The sequence below is a fragment of the Chiloscyllium plagiosum genome, chromosome 34 (genome assembly GCF_004010195.1).
Source record: "Chiloscyllium plagiosum isolate BGI_BamShark_2017 chromosome 34, ASM401019v2, whole genome shotgun sequence".
NCBI lineage: Eukaryota > Metazoa > Chordata > Chondrichthyes > Orectolobiformes > Hemiscylliidae > Chiloscyllium > Chiloscyllium plagiosum.
Window position 1 is genome coordinate 19388248 of NC_057743.1, and position 19079 is coordinate 19407326.

Consider the following 19079-nt stretch of genomic DNA (forward strand, 5'->3'; position numbering starts at 1 on the left):
CCGGCACCTCACCTGTGAATATCGATGATACAAATATCTCAGCAAGAGGCCCAGCAGTCACTTCTCTAGCTTCCCACAGAGTTCTCGGGTACACCTGATCAGGTCCTGGGGATTTATCCACCTTTAACCATTTCAAGACATCCTCTGTAATCTGGACATTTTGCAAGATGTCACCATCTATTTCCCTACAGTCTATATCTTCCATATCCTTTTTCACAGTAAATACTGATGCAAAATATTCATTTAGTATCTCCCAATTTTCTGTGGCTCCACACAAAGGCTGCCTTGCTGATCTTTGAGGGGCCCTATTCTCTCCCTAGTTACCCTTTTGTCCCTAATATATTTGTAAAAACCCTTTGGATTCTCCTTAATATTATTTGCCAAAGCTATCTCATGTCCCCGTTTTGCCCTCCTGATTTCCCTCTTAAGTAGATATGGTTTTGGAGGAAGAAAGAATGAATAAACAGAGGGACCAGGGGAACACTAATATTACGGAATATGAAGGTTATAAGGGTAGGTCGATAACAGATTTGATGAAAATAATTGAAGATGACTTGGGTAAGAATAAAACTGTTAGTAAGGAACACGAGAATATCATGGGTATGATAATGGATAAATTAGGAAAGGAAAAGGATGATGGTACAGGTAAGAAGGTAACTCATACTAAAAGTGTAAGTTTTAAGTTAAGGGATAGTGGGCATAGAAAGAAGAAGAAGGAAAATAAAGCCAAGAAAAGGTATAGTGAAAAGAAGGGAAGATTCAAAGAAATGCAAGTTCTATATAAAACCAAGAGGCAGTATTTAGCAAGAACCCTAATGGGGGCCCCAGTTAAGAGTAAGTGTCCCCTGAGCAAGGAAGAGTTAGAGGAGTATTTTAAAAAGAGACTAACAAATTTGAATGAAAACAATTATTTAAGGTGTTTTGCTAAATATAAAAGTCAAGGTGAGGGATCCTTGGGTGGCATTCTGACTGGTCCTGTGATGGTGGAAGACGTGGATCTAGCCGTAAAGGCGATGAATGTGAAAACCGCTGCAGGGCCGGATAGGGTAACACTTAGGGAAATAGTCAAGTTATTTAATAAGGATAATTCATTATTTCCTAGACTATTTACCATTTGGTTAAAAACTGGAAAAATTCCAGACCAGTTAAAAATAAGTAGAATGGTTCTGATCCCTAAGGTGAGCAAAGAAGAAGAGTTAAAAGACATAAATAATTGGAGGCCGATTACTATAAGGCCAATTATACTCAGAATCTTTACAAAAATCGTAGCGAATAGACTTAGTAAAGCGATAAATCTGAATAAAAGGCAGAAAGGATTTATGACCGGCGTAGCAGGATGTGAGGAGAACATAAAAATCCTGGAAATTATGATGAAAGGTGCTAAAAAGAACAAGTGAAATCTAGCAGTAGTTTTTGTTGATTTAGTAAAAGCCTTCGATACCGTTGGCCATAAACTAATTATAACAGCATTGAAAAGACTCCAGCTCCCGTTAATTTTTATTAAACTGATTACAAATTTATACTTCCTTTATACTCTTCTCAGGATTCATTCGATCTATCCTATCTATACCTGACATATGCTTCCTTCTTTTTCTTAACCAAACCCTCAATTTCTTTACTCATCCAGCATTCCCTATACCTACCAGCCTTTCCTTTCACCCTGACAGAAATTTTCTCTGGATTCTTGTTATCTCATCTCTGAAGGCTTCCCATTTTCCAGCCGTCCTTTACCTGCGAACATCTGCCTTCAATCAGCTTCTAAAGGTTCTTGCCTCATCCCGTCAAAATTGGCCTTTCTCCAGTTTAGAACTTCAACTTTTAGATCTGGTCTATCCTTTTCCATCACTATTTTAAAACGAATAGAATTTTGGTCGCTGGCCCCAAAGTGCTCCCCGACTGACACCTCAGTCACCTGCCCTGCCTTATTTCCCAAGAGTAGGTCAAGTTTTACACCTTCTTTAGTAGGTACATCCACATACTGAAACAGAAAATTGTCTTGTACACACTTAAATTCCTCTCCATCTAAACCTTTAACACTATGGCAGTCCCAGTCGATGTTTGGAAAGTTAAAATCCCCTACCATAACTACCCTATTATTCTTAGATTGCTGAGATCTCCTTACAAATTTGTTTCTATAATACAATCCCAATAAGGTGATCATCCCTTTCTTATTTCTCAGTTCCACCCAAATAACTTCCCTGGATGTATTTCTGGGAATATCCTCCCTCAGCACAGCTGTAATGCTATCCCTTATCAAAAATGCCACTCCCCTCTTCTCTTGCCTCCCTTTCTATCCTTCCTGTAGAATTTGTATCCTGGAACATTAACCTGCCAGTCCTGCCCATCCCTGAGCCATGTTTCCGTAATTGCTATGATATTCCAGTCCCATGTTCCTAACCATGCCCTGAGTTCATCTGCCTTCCCTGTTAGGCCCATTGCATTGAAATAAATGCAGTTTAATTTATTAGTCCTACCTTGTCCCTGCCTGCCCTGACTGTTTGACTCACTTCTGTTCTTAGCAGTACCCATCTCAGACCGATCTCTTTCCTCATTATCTCCCTGGGTCTCACCCCCCCACCTTACTAGTTTAAATCCTCCCAAGCAGTTCTAGTAAATTTCCCTGCCAGTATATTAGTCCCCTTCCAATTTAGGTGCAATCCGTCCTTCTTGTACAGGTCACTTCTACCCCAAAAGAGATTCCAGTGATCCAAAAGTGTGAATCCTTCTCCCATACACCAGCTCCTCAGCCATGCATTCATCTGCTCTATCCTCCTATTCCTGCCCTCACTAGCTCATAGCAATGGGAGTAATCCAGATTTTACTACCCTTGAGGACCTCCTTTTTAAATTTCTGCCTCTCTGTAATCTCCCTTCAGAGTCTCAACCTTTTCCCTTCCAATGTCGTTGGTTCTCATGTGGACAATGACCTCCTGCTGGCCCCTCTCCCCTGTTAGAACATTCTGCACCCCCTCCGAGACATCCTTGGTCCTGGCACCAGGGAAACAACACACCATTATGCTTTTTCTCTGTTGGCCACAGAAACGCCTGTCAGTACCTCGGACTACAGAATCCCCTAACACAATTGATCTCTTGGAAGCCGACGTACCCCTCGTTGCATTAGCGCCAGTCTCAATACCAGAAACTTGGCTGTTCGTGCTACGTTCCCCTGAGAATCCATCACCCCCGACATTTTCTAAAACAGTTTGAAAGGGGTATATCCACAAAAGACTCCTGCACTAGCTACCTACTTCTCTTATCCTTCCTGGAGTTTACCCATCTATGTGACTGTATCTGAGACTTCCTCCCCCCTTCCTATAACTGCCATCCATCACATACTGTTGCTGTTGCAAATTCCTCATCGCTTCTATCGGTCTCTCCAATTGATCCACTCGATCTCATAAGATTTGCATCCAACAGCATTTATGGCAGATATAATCCGCAGTAACCCTTAAACTCTCTTTAAACTCCCACATCTGACAAGTAGTACATATCACTGCAAAGGCCATTTTTGCTTCTTCACAATCTACAGACCCAGAAAATAACACCGTCTTATTCCTCTACTAACACTGCCCCAGGTTAAATTAATAGCTATGGCTTATATTTTAAGTTTAGTCAAGAGACTTATCTCCAAAAACATATAATCAAGAAAGAATCCACTATACTCACTATGCAGCCTTTCTCTTGGACAGACTTAAAACAATTAACTTATCTGATTCTGTACTGTGAACTTTGCCCAACAGTTCCTCCAAGATTAGTTGTGAATTTCACTGTTTGTTAATTTTCCCAGATGCACTCCGATGTCCAGCGACACACGAATTCAAACAGAAAGGCGGTAACTGTGCAGGTTCTCTCTCTCTCCTGCACTGTCCTCACCATGTGCTTCCTTTGTCTGCTCTTCTCCTTTTTAAACTGCTGTTGTTTTGACTTTTTTTTCCAAAGTTCCAAAACAATGCAACAGCGTATAAAACAGTAATTGCTGCTCCTGGAATTCGTAGAAATCACCTCCAACACCTAATATTACCTCAAAAAAGGAGCAGCTTACAGCCAGTAATTTTAACTGTCCTCCATCTTGGATTACCCAGAATCCACTTTCACTGGAATGCAGGAGGTTGAAGGGTGATCTGATAGAAGTTTATAAGATTGTGAATGACATGGATACAGCGGAAAGTATGAGTCTTTTTCCAAGAGTGGAGGAATCAATTCCTAGGAGACACGGGTTTAAGGTGCAGGGGTAGGGGTTGTTGAAAAGAGCTGTGTGAGGCAAATCTTTCTCACAAAGGGTGGCGAATGCCTGGAACATGCTGCCAGAGATGGTGGTGGAAGCAGACACAGTGGAGCGTTCAAGAAACACCTGGATAAATACATAAATTGAAAGGGAATAACGGAATACGAATCCTGTAAGTGAAGCCAGTTTTAGTATGGAAGGGCATAATGTGTCGATGCAGGCTCGGAGAGGCAAAGGGCCTGTTTCTGTACTATATATATTTGTTTGAGAGTGGGTATCATAGGAAGTAGGAGCAGTAAACCATTCAGTCCCTCAAGGCACCATTCAACTAAATCATGACTGACCTATATTAATGCTATTTTCCTGCACTATCCCCATATCACCTAATGTCTAGAAATGTATCAATCTCTGCCTTTAATATATTCAATGGCACAGCCTCAATAGCCCTTTGTGGTATAGAATTTCAATGATTCACCAAACTTCCCAATTACTTGCTGAGCCTGCATGTTAACTTTCAATGATTTATGAATAAGTACAGATATTTGGAGATCAACATTTACCACTGACCATTTTAAAAATGCTCTGCATTTGGATAACTTCATGTCATTCCACATTATTTTACATTTTTCAAGTTTTGCCCACTCACGTAACCAGGTTAAATCCCTTTAATCCTCTTTGCATCCTCCTCATAACTCTCATTCCCATCTAGTTAAATTCAGTCTCACTAACCAAATCATTGATATAGATTGTGAATAACGGGCTCAATCACTGATCCTTGTGGTAACCTACTAGTCGCTATATGACAAACTGAGAATGACCAATTTATTCCTGCTTTCTGTTTATTAATTCTCAATCCACACTAGTATATTACCCCAATCCCATGAGTTCTAATCTTGCTAACTACTGATAACAGCCTACCAGGTCTGTAGATCTGTTTTCTCTATCCTTCGTTTCTTAAATAGTGAAAGTACATTTTCAATCCTATGATCTGTTGATGTTTTTCCAGAATCTACAGAATTTTAGAAGATGACCACTAATGTAACCACTATCTTGGGACACAGATCATGCAGGGGATTTAATAACTTCCAGTTACAATTGATATCTCTGATAGTACTTTCTTTTTAACTGATACAAACTTGTTCAGTTCTGCACTCTCACTAGTTCCTTCCAGGATCAAGTCTGTACCTTCTTTCATGAAAACTGACACAAAATACTTCTTTAGATTCTCTATCATTTCCTTATTCCCGGTATAAAACTCTGCCAGTAGTGGGTTTACATTTGTCTCTGTAATATTTTCCTTTCTGCATGGTCTATTAAAATGCTTTTTATGTTTCTGCTAGTTGACTTTCATATCATATTTCCTCTATCAGCGTTTTTGGCATCCTTTGAACAATTCTAAAATGCTCCCAATCCTCAGGATTCCTACTTTCTCTGGAAATTTTGAGCATCTTTAACTTCTCGTGTTAATCATGGTTGAATCAGCACTTGTTTTGTGCCTATAGGAATGCAACTCTGTTGCAAACCAGTATGATCAATACCAAGTCAAATCCCATTCTCACATGACATCGACATCTACATTCACCCCCCCTTCCCCCTCCCTGCCTGACATTGCAATCTTTTCAGGGCTACTATTCCAACCTCTACAGCCAGCTCAATTTGCAATAGTTTCTGTTCATTTGCACATATTATTTAGCAAAATACCTATCAACAGTGAACAGAGAATAGGAAAAGGCACACTGGACTATCTGGCCTCTCCCATACAATTATGATAGTTCATGCATCACAATAAATAAATTCCCCATTCCATTCCAATTCAGGTGAACTTTGGGAAAGGTGAAAAAACAGATTGTATGATAATTAAAATCTGGGTTTATCTGGAGACAACAAAATCTGTGAAATGGCTAAGTCGTTGAAGCAATCAAAAACAAGGCCAGGACATCACTAGCAGATTCTCACCCTTAAAATTCTATTTAGTACTTAACTGTTGTTAAGAGATTGATTTCTTAATACATGCAGATCTTGAAGAAATTTAACAATGGTGCCTACCAAGACAAGAGGGCAGCCTATTCCAAAAGCTAACTATTCCCTGGCAAAAAGAACCACCTACTGTCATTAATCTACATCTGGTTTAATACAATTTAAAATTGTGACCCTTGGTCTTACCCAATCTATTTAATCAGAACAAATCATCAATTTAAATACAATTTATTCTTTTTGATCATTTTATAAACCTCCGGATTACCTCATACCTCTTTCTTTAAAATGGAGATTTTCTAACCAAACAGGAATGTTTATTGTACTACAGGGAGTGCAGAAAATTGACCAACTCTGAAGGTACCTGCAGCTCAACCAATAGCAGAAAACCTTCTCAAATAAACATGAGACAAAGACCTGTTATCATCTAACGTTACTTGTGGGGAAACTAGTAGAGTCTATATATTTTCTAAATCAGCCAGTCCAGAGATTTTACTGCACACTTCTGGGGCAAGTGGTACTTGAACCCAGGTTCCTGAGCCAGAGGGAGGGACACTACCATTGCACAAGAGTTTAGATATTGTCCTATATCAACCTGTTCAGAGATGTTATTACATACATTTGGAACAGATGGGACTTGAACCCAGGTCCCTTTGGTCCACAGCCAGAGACACTACCACTGCACCACAAGAGGACACTACTAGAGTCTATTGTCAAGTACTAAATTAATTATTACTTTGAGAAGTATGGATTAATTATGGGCAACCTACATGGATTTGTTGGAGGCAAACTGAGTCTAATTAACTTGAGTTATTTGATAATAAAGTAAGTTGATAAAAGGAGTGCATAGACATTACATACAAGAATTTTCAAAAGGAATTAAATGAAGCACCACAAAACAGACTAATGTGGTAAATAGATGTAAATGGTACTAAAGGAAGGAAGGTAACTTGGATAGTAATTGGCTAATGGACAGGAGGGGAACAGCAGTGAACAGAGGTGGCCAAGAGGTGACCTAATAGAAGTTTACAAAATTGATAGAGTCTTCTTCCAAAGATAGAATTGTTAATTACTAGGGGAATATAGGTTTAAAGTAAAAGGGGAAAAGTTTAAAGGAGATAAGAGGGGCAAGTTTTGTTTCAGGGAGAGGGTGGTAAGTGCATGGAATGTGCACCCATAGGTGGTAGAAACAGGTACAATAGCAACATTTAAGAGACATTTTGACAGATATGCAAATAGGAACTGAATTGAGGGATACAGGCAAAATGGAGAAGTTTTTAAGCTCAGAAAGGCATCATGGGTTGATGGGTCGAAGGGTCTGTTCCTGTGCTGTACTGTTCTTTGTTCTAGATGGTCTTCTGACTGGAAAGCAGTGAGACCCCCTAGAATCATATAAAAAAAAAACTTTTCTTGTTTTACATGAACAATCTGGACTTGGATACAATGAGTATAATTCAAAAATTACAGATGATACAAAACTTGGCAGAGTGAACAATGAGTAGAATATCAGCAGACTTCAGGACAAATAGGACACTTAAGATTTCCAACATCCACAGTATTTTGATTTCAGTTGAGTTGCTAATTTAAGTATTGGTTCCTTAAAGAGTGAGACTGAGAAATTTTGGAAAGGAAATGGCAGGAACTCTGAACAGGTATTTGCCTTCATAGCAGATGTCACAGAAAGCATCCTTAGTATAAAGTCAAGAGGGAAATGGGAGGGAGAATTGAGAGAGGGCAAGTACTGGGATAACAAGTGGGACTAAAGGTTCAAAGTCCCCTGGACCTGCAACTTAAGTCTGAAAGATGGTGGTGAAAGAGACAGTGGTTGCAATGATTGTTATCTTTCAACATTCCCAAGATTCTGAATGGATCAGAAAATGACAAATGCAACACTGTTTAAGAAAAGAAGGTGTCATGAAACCAGGAATCTATAGGCCAGTCAGTCAGTCAGTCTACCACCAGTATTGGGAAACTGCTAAAAACCATTATTCAGAAGGTAGTAGCAGGAGCCTTAGAAACTCATATTACACAATCAGGCATAGTCAAAATGGTTTTGTGAAAATAAAATAAAGGGAAACCAATAGCTATTTATGGGGGGGGGGGGGGGCAGAAACATAATGATGGTGCTACTGGCCTAGTAATCCAGAGGCCTAGACTAAATCTGGAAAAGTGGTTCAAAATACACCACGATAACTGGTGGAATATAAATTAATACATCTGTAAAGTAATACTGCAATGAAACTACCATTTTGAACCTAATTTGTTGATAATACAAAGATCAGTAGGAAAGCAAGTTGTGAGGAGAATGCAGAGAATCTGGAAAGAAATATAGATAAACTAAACAAGTGAGCGAATAAATGTGCAAACGGAATATAATGTAGGAAATGAGATTCTCACTTTGACAGGAATAGAAAAGCAGAATGTAAGTTAAATGACAAACTGTAGAATACTGCAGCAGTGACGATTCTAGGATCCTTGTCCATGAATCACAAAAGATTAGTATGTGGTTACAGCACATAATTAGGCAAATGGAATGTAGGCCTTTATTATTGCAAGACGGTGAGAAAATAAAAGTCAGGAAGTGTTGGTACAGCTGTACAAAACCTTAGTGAGGCCACATCTTGAAGACCATTTAGTTTTGGTTTCTTATCCCAAGGAGGGATGTACTTGCATTGGAAGCTCACTGAGATGATTTCTGGGACAAAAGAGGTATCTTATGATGAAAGACTCAGCACATTGGGTCTGTACTTGAGTTCAGAAGTATCAGAGGTGATTTAATTGAAACAAATGGTTTTCAGTGGGTTTTTGAGGGTACTGAGAAGATATTCTCTCTTATGGGACAATCTTAAACTAAGGGCCATTGTTTAAAAACAAAGGGTCTTCTATTTAAAATGAAACGGAGGACAAATTTCCTTTGTCAGAAGGCTGTTTGTCTTTGGAATTCTCTTTCCTAATGAGCATTAGATGCAGTATATTCATGTAGTAGTAGAAATAGACCCTTTGGTCTAACTCATCCAGTTCAACCAAGTTTCCGAAATTGAACCAGTTGCACTGCATGAACTTTGCCCATATCCTTCTAAACCTTTCCTAGCCATGTACCTGTCCAAATGTCTTTTAAATATTGTAACTGGGATAGATTTTTGATTAAGGGTTAAGACAATCTGGCAGTAAAAGGAAGTTATGGGTTGCAATTTTAATGACTAGCACAGTATGCTCAATGGGCTGAATGGGTTACTCCTACCTAAACTTATGAAAATGCAGGGACATGGAATTAAATTAGGTAGTTCTTTCAAAAAGGAATGGCAATCTAAACAGAATTATTGAATTTTACAGCCTAAGGAAAACATAAAAATCATCTAAATAGTTTCACAGTCTAAGGAAGCACCTATAATATCGATGTTATCAAACGTATGGCTAAATTGTTGGAAACTAGTATTGTGTAATGGATGGGTTGATTGCCCATCTAGGGAACGTGTTCAAATTCTACCATGACAGTCTGAAAGCAAACATATCAATATCAAAAAAACTCTGAAATAAGGAACTGATATCAGTAGAAGTGGCTAATTAACTGTCGGACTATCATAAAACACAACTAATTCATTAATATACATTAGGGAAGAAATTCACACCAAGTGTGTAACTCCAGTCCAATCAATGCTGCAGGACTATGTCCTTCAATTGCATCAAATTAGCCAGTAGTTCACAAAGACCTAACATCACATGCTGATATCAACTAGGAATATACTTAAAAAAAATTCTTTATTTAGTCAATATTCTGGAATTTATTAGTCATAGTATTTATAAATGACTCAATGAAACCCACTATGACAGGTCAGCCCTGATGAGTAGCAGATTATTTAGGGACTGCAAAACTATTTCTTACCACATATCTCCACATTTGCTTGCTCGATCTCTCAAACACACACAGTGGAAATGACTGAATAGTACTTAGCGTAGTTATAAGGAACACTGGATAATTTATTTCTCCTGACACAAAAGCAATGAAGTCAACTGTATCGTCTCTATCATCCTCCCTCTAGGAAGTCAACTCAGCACAATATAAAGATTGAATGCAGGGCTCTTCTTGGGCCATACACTTTGGCTACTCTCAAAAATAAAATCTGTGAACTAACAGGGAAGTCTGTCTCCAACCTGTCTTTTTTTAAAAATATCCTGATTTGATTCAAGGTTGTGTGTGTGTTAACTCCTACCCTGGTTTAATGGTAACCATCAAGAATTTACACAGGCTTTGATTAACCCTGCTAGACTTGCAGCTGCAGATCATGGTTTTATCTTGTTGTAAGGACTGCAAGATTGGATCTCAACATCCATTTAGAAATTTAAATCACTCGTTTATGTCTTCACCTAGTAACTGCCTAGTAAACAAAGATTTTTACAGTACAAAATGTCTTGATGTTACAGGAGTATAATGTGCACAGGATCTGCTGTACCAGACTCTCAAAGATAAAATCAGTTTCCAAACTCCAACTGTGTTAGATTGTGCAAGCACAATAGGCTATAAACATTTTGTTTAACAAAGATGACCAATAGTTGTAAAATAGCTATGATGCTCCAATCAGTAAAAAGGTTACCAAAAATCTCATTTTTCAGTATAAAAAAGGTTAAAAAAAAGCTTGACCTTTCCCAGGACTGAAACCCTTTGCAGACAACTATGAAGTCAATAACAAATGAAAGACATGCACAAAGCACCTTAAGTCAGAATGACTGAATTATAAAATTCTGTTGTTCTATGTTGGAGACTTCAAAAGTACAAATTAATCATTTCTTTGAAAAACCTACAAAACCCAAATTTCTGGTTTAGGACTATGACACTAACATTTATGCACCAACTCAAATTGTTCCTCAAAACTTTTCAAAATTGGCACAGCATTTTTTACTTCTACTAAACAAAAGTAGTGTTAAATAGCAATTTAAATTGTGGAACCATATTAGACATGTACCAGTGGAGCTACTAATAACTGGACAGAATAAAGATAATAGACTACCGTGACAACTTCAAGTGAGTCATCTACACTGCATCATCATATGTAAAAGACATAATAAATTAGTTGTTCCCTTGCCCATGCATCCAGCTGAATTAAGTGAGAAGGATTAAAAACAATCAAGAAAAATATACATTCCTTAGCTTTAGCAAACTGGTACTGTTTTTTCTAATTGCTCCAAGTTCACTGACAGTATAGTTATATAGCTATATATGCACAAGATACCTTACAGCTATAGTGTTGGAATTAAGACTTTCATTAGTACAGCTACTTTTTGAAATCTCTTGGGAATCCATGGTTACAAGGTAATTCCAGAAAATGCATCTACCACAATTTGTGGATTGTGCAATCAGAAACAAATGATGTTGACAAGACACAGAGAAAGCTTAACTGTCTACTAATTAAAAAAGGTAGTTATGCATTTATAGCCAATCTTAAAATGTCGGTTGTCAAGGGATTAAACAATATCAGCTCGCAGGCTATTTACATGCTCAGTCGAGAGAGAAAAATGTCATATCTTCTGTAATGTGCTAAGATTTTTATTCTGTGTATCAAAATTATAAGTGCCTTCAACATTACCATGAAAGAATTGTTTTGAGTTTTACAAATATTTACAGCACTGTGTAACACGGTTCAAGTCTGTGTGGGGTTGGGGTTCCTTTCTTTTTTACACAAGTTAATCAGATCAGACCAAAGCACAGAATTCCAAAAGTACTATGTACAAACGCCATTAAAAAGTACAAGGAGACCGTTTGCTGCCAGTAGGTAGTTACAGCGTTCATGGCTGGCTCAGACAGCACAGCCCCTGTTTTCTTGGGAGTACCAGTCCCCTTGCATCCCCATCCTATTAGAAGTACGGGGACTTGTTTAGTCAGTACCAGTTTTGCTGCATATTGGAGACCACTTTTCACCACATGGGCTTAAATCAGACTTCGATTGCTCCAAACAACAAAGGGATTAAAAAAAACAAAGAAAAGACTGTGGAAAGAATTTATAAATTAATGAGACCGAAGAGATGTCCTGACAAGCATAAAATACTCTCACATCTTGAAGGGCAGCGTTAGGGAGTAGTGAAGCGCACTTAAGAATGAATGAAAGTACAAAGTCCGCATATGAAAATAAGATTTCTCTGAAAATGCATTTTGGCACAGGTAAAATTGTATGTTTCTTTTCATCTCAGTAAAGTTTGAATTCATGGTTCCAAGGATTCAGCATTTGCCATCAGCTTTATTCACCTTTTCAGCTTAAACCGTTCATCCCTCTTCTCTCAGAATTCAGCCCATTTGATTCCCTCTCAAAGGAGGGAGATTTACAAAATGAAAAAGTTGATCATTATAACTGATGGTGGGGTTGAAAAGCATCCCAACTCTGGCCCTGCTGAAACAGGTAGAGATTCTGAGGTCCTGCCTTCAAGTTCATCAGAGGGGTCCAGGATGCTACCATGATAAGATCCATAGCAATCTACTGCCATACAGTCACCAAGTCACTAATATAGTGCAATGGTAATCCCAATTCACATAAACAGGAATCGCCGAGAGTGCAGGATTACACAGAGGGGTTTCCACTCTGCCACTGGAGCCACCAGTTCGCCCAGGGCCGGAAACATTGTAAACACGTAGCTGCCCATTGTCCAAGTCGGGCCTTGCTTGGAAGAAGATTGGCAGTTGGCAGTGTAACGGAGTCAAAGATTAAAAACGAGAGCGAACCAAATGCTCACACTGAAGCAATGACGATCATTAGATGAGGGGAGATGTTGGAGATGCTGGCCAGCAAATCTGGGGCTAGACGGGACAGATGACTTTCAGAGAATTCACAGGGTGGGAATATTTGAAGAACATAAGCAGGCTGTAAAGAGAAAATGCACAGGATCAGTGGGTGGAGCCTCCAAAACATATATTTTTTAAAAATCGCAGGTTTTCTGTAGAGTAACTTTCACAAAATATGTTACATTCTAACATGCTAACTAATTCTTGATGAATCTCAAACAACATTTCATGTTGAAATGCAAAAACTGGTTTGCCAACAAAGATTTAATTTTAATTAATTGTGGGTCTGCAAATAACAGCCTCATTCAAGTATGCTGGTGATCTAAAAATGTGAATACCTCTCCTTTGAATCAAATCAGTGTGCACAATTTTAAAACTGACCAAATTCCCCTTCTGAAATGTAGGGAATTGGAGAATGAGTAAGAAACTCTCCTGCCTTGCTGATATGAAATGTCTCTGCCTAAGTACATAATATTGTTTTCAGCATCCTATTACAAATTGAAAATAGCCTGTTCCTACAGCCTACTGGAATGGATTTACAATCCTGAAGCAATTTGTGTTCTAAGCTGTCTTCAGTTGTTGGCGACATAAGGGTATTTCCAGTTACTGCAGTGAAATTAATTCAAATTGATACTTTTGTGTGCTGCATTCGATGTTAAGAGCATCACTCATGGGTGGCTGCATTAATCTTCTGTTCTGTCCCATGGTGATAGAAAACATGCTGTTGAATTTCTGGTTGATCATATACCTGATTTGAGCCAGGATTTGGAACATTGATTATTCCAGCAGCTTGTTTTAGTTGTAGATAGCTAATAAAGCCAGCCTTCAATGACTCTGTCTGACTCACTACATCTTCCTGATCACGACCACATGGTAAAGCCAACAATAAGCAGTAATCAGTTTCAACCTAGAAAACAAAAAGAGAGATCTTCATTCCAACAATTATTTACACTGCAGTTGCCCAAATTATAATCTTAATGTTGAAAGACACGTTTAAGATGACAAAACATTCACAGCCTTTAAGTACATAACTACCCCAAATCAAGACACTTACCGTCATTCTACGTGCTACACCTTCTAGCTGCGTTGCCTCCAGCCGCATACGCTGAGCAATTCTGAGAGGAGGCCCACCTTCAGGCGCTGGAAGTGACCGGTGTGCCAGCACATTGTTGCCTGACACAAAATGGAGTTGCACTGCTGCTGTGTCATTCTTCAGAGCCAACAGCCCCTGCCATACAATTGGGTATTTCTAAAAGGAATAAATAGTTTAAATTATACATTTGAAGGGCATTGATACTAATGCTAGCTTTACACAAGTGCAAGAGAAACAAGTGAAATGAGAACAGGTATTTAATGAGATTTCTTTCAGCTAAACAAGATAAATTACTCACCTCAGTCAGGATCATTCTCAATGTTAAGGAAGTTTGATTTAAAAGTGGTTTATTCCTCGAATTCATTTGCAAGTTAAAGAGTTTTAGAAAAACAGTTTTAGAAAAAAAAATACAAGAAATAAATATGAAGTCCGAAACAAAGTGGAGCAGATGAGAAGCAAAACGATCATAAAAACAAAGGTAACAGTTATAACAGAAGGAACAGACTGATGCTTATACCAGTTAAGCCAAACTCTATATTCAAATTCAACATTTCACAAATCTTTGAAAACTTTGAGTATATACAATTTAAAATTAACTTTTATATTAATTGATAAGTTGAAGCTAATCTTTTTGATATAATAAATTGCGGCTTACTGTGAGAAGCTGAACCATATCCACAGGTCTCTGTGAGCCCGATGGTGGCTGTGGCTCCTGCTTTCCAGTAGTTGGAGGGTCTGACCTGGATATCACCGGTGATGGGGCTGTTCCTGGTGTTGAGGATTGTGTGGAGATAAAAGATGGTTGTTTTGGAGTTAGGGGTTGGTGTGGTGAGGATAGTTCATGCTTGATTGGCATAGACACTCCAGTTGGAGAAGGATAAGAAGTTAGATTAGCTTCCGGCTGTACCCTCTCTCTCTGTAGATGCTGTAAGTGAGGAGAGTGCAATTCCATCTGCCCTGTTAGTCTGGTGATAGATACATGATGAGGATGCTCAGAAGCTGTAGATCCCTTAGTATCCTGGGATATTTGTGGAGTTTTACTTCTCTGGCCAGGATGTACATGTTCCCCTTCTGAAATACCCTATTAAATAATAAACAGTTTTACACATAGCACTGAAAATATTCCTGTATCCAACACATCCCCACATTAGCATTATAAAGTGTTATCATTTGAGTCTTTGATTTGAAGGTTCTATTCAAGCTGAAAGCTGCTCTGAACTAAATTGCAGAGAATTCTGCTAATTTCTCAATTTTTGCCAGACTGTCATCTGGTATTTGGTCTTTTCGGTCATTGAGAACTAGGTTCTATCCCAAAAATATTTTGGAGCATTTCAGTTGAAGCCACCGATAGGAACAAGTTAATAATTTACCATATTAAATTTTTACAAAATCTAGAATTACATTCTTAATTGATACTTTCACAGAGAATTCGTTCAGAATGGACTGATATAAATTTCCAATAACTGAGTATGATTAGTTGGTATGCTGTTAGAGGGAAATATTTCAATGGCTCCCAAAATACCATTTCTTTGATTGACATGACTTTGTGGTGGTGGAGTACAGATGTGGCAAAAGGAGAACTTTAGATTTTTAAAGACAGAAATATAGGTGGTGGCACAATCTATGTTTTGAGAAGCCTTGAACCTTCCTGCACAATTGTTTGTACATATTTATCTATAAGCTGGAATATAAAAGTTCAATGCAAAGAGGAAATCTTGAACTATTTTAAGTCTTAACTGTTGAAGACAGAATTGGTGTTGAAGGTAAAGCCTCAAATGAAATAAATTAGCAATGTTCATTATAAATAATGAAATCAGCATACATAAAATTACCAATAGCTAGACATAAAAAACAAATATACTATGGATGCAGCTTGGATTGTATGAATAAGCATAAACGATACAAATATTATCTACAAATATCCCTCAAGGAGAGACAAACAGCATGGTAAGAACATTTAGCACGAAAAGAAAGTAGAAAACAATAGATTGGAGATGAGAGGAGTTCAAATTTTCAGTGTCTTTACAAGCATCCCATATGCAATAGGATCTCTCCCAGAAAGGTCTAAAAGCTGATGTTTGTAGAAGTCCTCTGGTCTGAAGTGGTTGCTTCTCATCAAAATTGGATGGTAGGTCCATTCCAAGTCTTTAGGAGGCATCTTTCGAGGAAAAAAAAGTTCTGCAGCATGGCAAGCAAAAGTGGATTTTGGGGCGGGGGCAGGGGGGGGCACAGACTTACAAATGGAGCAAAAACAATTAAGTATTCCAGGGCATTGAAAAACACTTTTAAAATTATAACAATGTTGAACTATCAAAGATCAGTTAATTCTAGGCCAACATATTTGAAAACAACCAGTCCCATGGACCTAAAGGGAGACAAAATTTATAACAGCATTGAAGGTGGAAGAAGGAAATCATCTCAAAAAGCTGGGGGAAAGTGAAGGGGCACAGACTACCTTACAAGACAGTATCAATGACAGGCTTTACCACAGGCAACTGCAGATCCAGTAAATAAATAAGATCTCTATTTTTACATTTTACTCAAGAATAAAACTGTCCACAATCAAGGCACGTCGACACAATGACAGAACATGATAACTTTCAATTCTGTTGTGTAAGTGTATTCAAGGACAGAATTCAAATACAGAATCCTCTCAATATCATCTATAAATGCTTCAGAGTGGCAGAGATTTTTGTTTAAAAAAGGGAAAACATAAACTGAAACAATTTAGTTATAAAAACCATATTCAAATAAATAGTTTACATCAACAACACTCATTAGTGCAGTGTTGTTCACATCTACAAAACGTTTGATTTCTTTATACTGCAACATTACTTAATGGAAATTACAGTGCTATAGCGTTTAGCACCGCTTTGGTTTGATGGTAGTACCTGACTCAGTCAGAATGCCATGGGTTTAAGATTCACTTCAGCGACTCAAACATTTCTTCAGATTTTCACGTAAGTGCACTACTGACCAAGTGCTACAATGTCAAAGATGTCATATTTTGATGAGCCTGCATACTTTCAAGTCAATACAACAGACAAGATATCATTCAAAGAGCACGGACCATCACCCCAGTGTCTTCATCAAATTTATCCCTCAGTCTATATTACCATAACAGATCTGATCAATAAGATATTATTACTTAGAGATCTTGCTATGCAGAAAATTGACTTTATAAAACTAAAACATTGGCTTATTGTTAAGCATTTGGAGACATCTGGTGATTGTGAAAAGTACAGTATAAATGCAAGGTTTTTTTAAAACTGCATAGTATAAAGGGAAAAGTTTCTGAATTACACAGGAGAAATTTCTAGATCAGATCTCAGGCAAGCAAGTCAGGTGACTCTAGCCTATACAGGAAATCTAGGAATGATCTTTGCAAAGCCATCAAGGACATCAGGAGACAATACAGACTAAACTAGCTCCCAGACGAACCACCCAAATACAAGGCCTACATAACGGGCTACAACATGAAGTCTAAGAGAATCAGTGACAACAATGCATCCCTCGCTGATGAACTCAATGCATTCTATGCACATTTTGAACAGAAGAACAGTGAAATGATGTCACCTACCCCAACAGCCTCAGGTGCACCCATACCCACAGTCACCACCGCAAATATCAGATCGGCCTTACTGAGAGTGAACCCACAGAAAGCAATTCGCACAGATGGGAGTCCCCAGCCATGCACTCAGATCCTGCGCAGACCAGGTGGCAGGAGTGTTTTCTGACATCTTTAAACCCTCTTTACTATGATGTGATGTTGCCACCTGCTTCAAAACGACCACTATCATCCTGGTGACAAAGCACAATCAGGCAACATGCCTTAATGACTACTGCCTGATGGCTCTGATATCCCTCATTATGAAATGCTTCTTGACATTAGTAATGGTACACATCAACCGCTGCCTCGATCCACTATAATTTGCCTATCACTGTAATAGTTCCATGGCAGACACCATCTCCCTCATTCTACACTCATCCCTGGAACATCTGGATAACAATGACATCTATGTCAGACTCCTATTTATTGACGTTGGCTCTGCCCTCAACACCATAATGCCAACCAAACTTATCTCCAAACTTCAAGACCTTGGACACTGTTACCTCTTCTACAACCAGATCCTTGACTTCTAGATCCGTAGACTATAATCAGTAAGGATAGGCGGCAAGATCTTCTCCACAATAATCCTAAACAGCAGGCTGCATACTCAGCCCCTTACTATATTCCTTATACATTCACAACCATGTGGCCAAAATTCAGCTCTGAGGCCCTTTACAAATTTGCTGATGACACCACTGTAATGGATTGGATCTCAAACAACTATGAGACAGAGTACAGAAAAGAGATACAAAGCCTAGTGATATAGTATAAAGACAACAATCTCTCCCTCAAATGTCAGCAAAATGAAGGAGCTGCTCAATGACGTCAGGAAGTGTAGTGGGGGACATGCCTCTGTCTGTACCAATGGTGCTGAGGTGGAAGTGGTCAAGAGCTTCAAATGCTAAGGAGTAAATATCACCAACAATCTGTCCTGGTACATCCACATTTATTTGACAGTCAAGAAAGCACACCAATGTCTGCTTCCTCAGAGGCTAAGCAAATTTGACACGTCCACAATGACTCTGTTTATAGTTGTACCACAGGAAACAACCTATCTGGATGCATCACAGCTTGGTACGGTAACTGTTCTGCCCAAGACCACAAGGATTTTCAGAGAGTTGTGAATGCAGCCCAATCCATCACGAAAACCAATCTTTTTTCCACTGACTCAGTATACACTTCCTGCTGCTTTGGGAAAGCAGCCAACACAATAAAAAACCCCTCCCACCCAGTTATATTCTCTTCCATCGGGCAGAAGATACAAAAGTTTGAAAACACGTGCCTACAGATCCAAGAATAGCTTCTTCCGCACTGTTATCAGACTTACAATTTCTTGTACATTAGAGTTGGTCTTTCTCTGCACTTTCTCTGTAGCTATAACACTATATTCTACATTCTGTTCTATTATC

At 38.6% G+C, this 19079-nt stretch overlaps 1 protein-coding gene across 9 annotated transcripts in view; it reads right to left on the minus strand.

Moving 5' to 3' along the window:
* Positions 1-11722: 11722 nt before the first annotated feature.
* Positions 11723-19079, minus strand: part of spen (spen family transcriptional repressor) — a 104562-nt gene continuing 97205 nt past the window's right edge. For all 9 annotated transcript variants that reach the window (XM_043675716.1, XM_043675718.1, XM_043675721.1 and 6 more), the window contains 4 exons: positions 14716-15141; positions 14022-14216; positions 13716-13874; positions 11723-13046 (listed from right to left, as the gene is read on the minus strand). In XM_043675716.1, coding sequence (XP_043531651.1) covers positions 12915-13046; positions 13716-13874; positions 14022-14216; positions 14716-15141 — 912 coding nt within the window. In that variant the 3' untranslated portion in view covers positions 11723-12914. The remainder of the gene's footprint in view (positions 13047-13715; positions 13875-14021; positions 14217-14715; positions 15142-19079) is intronic.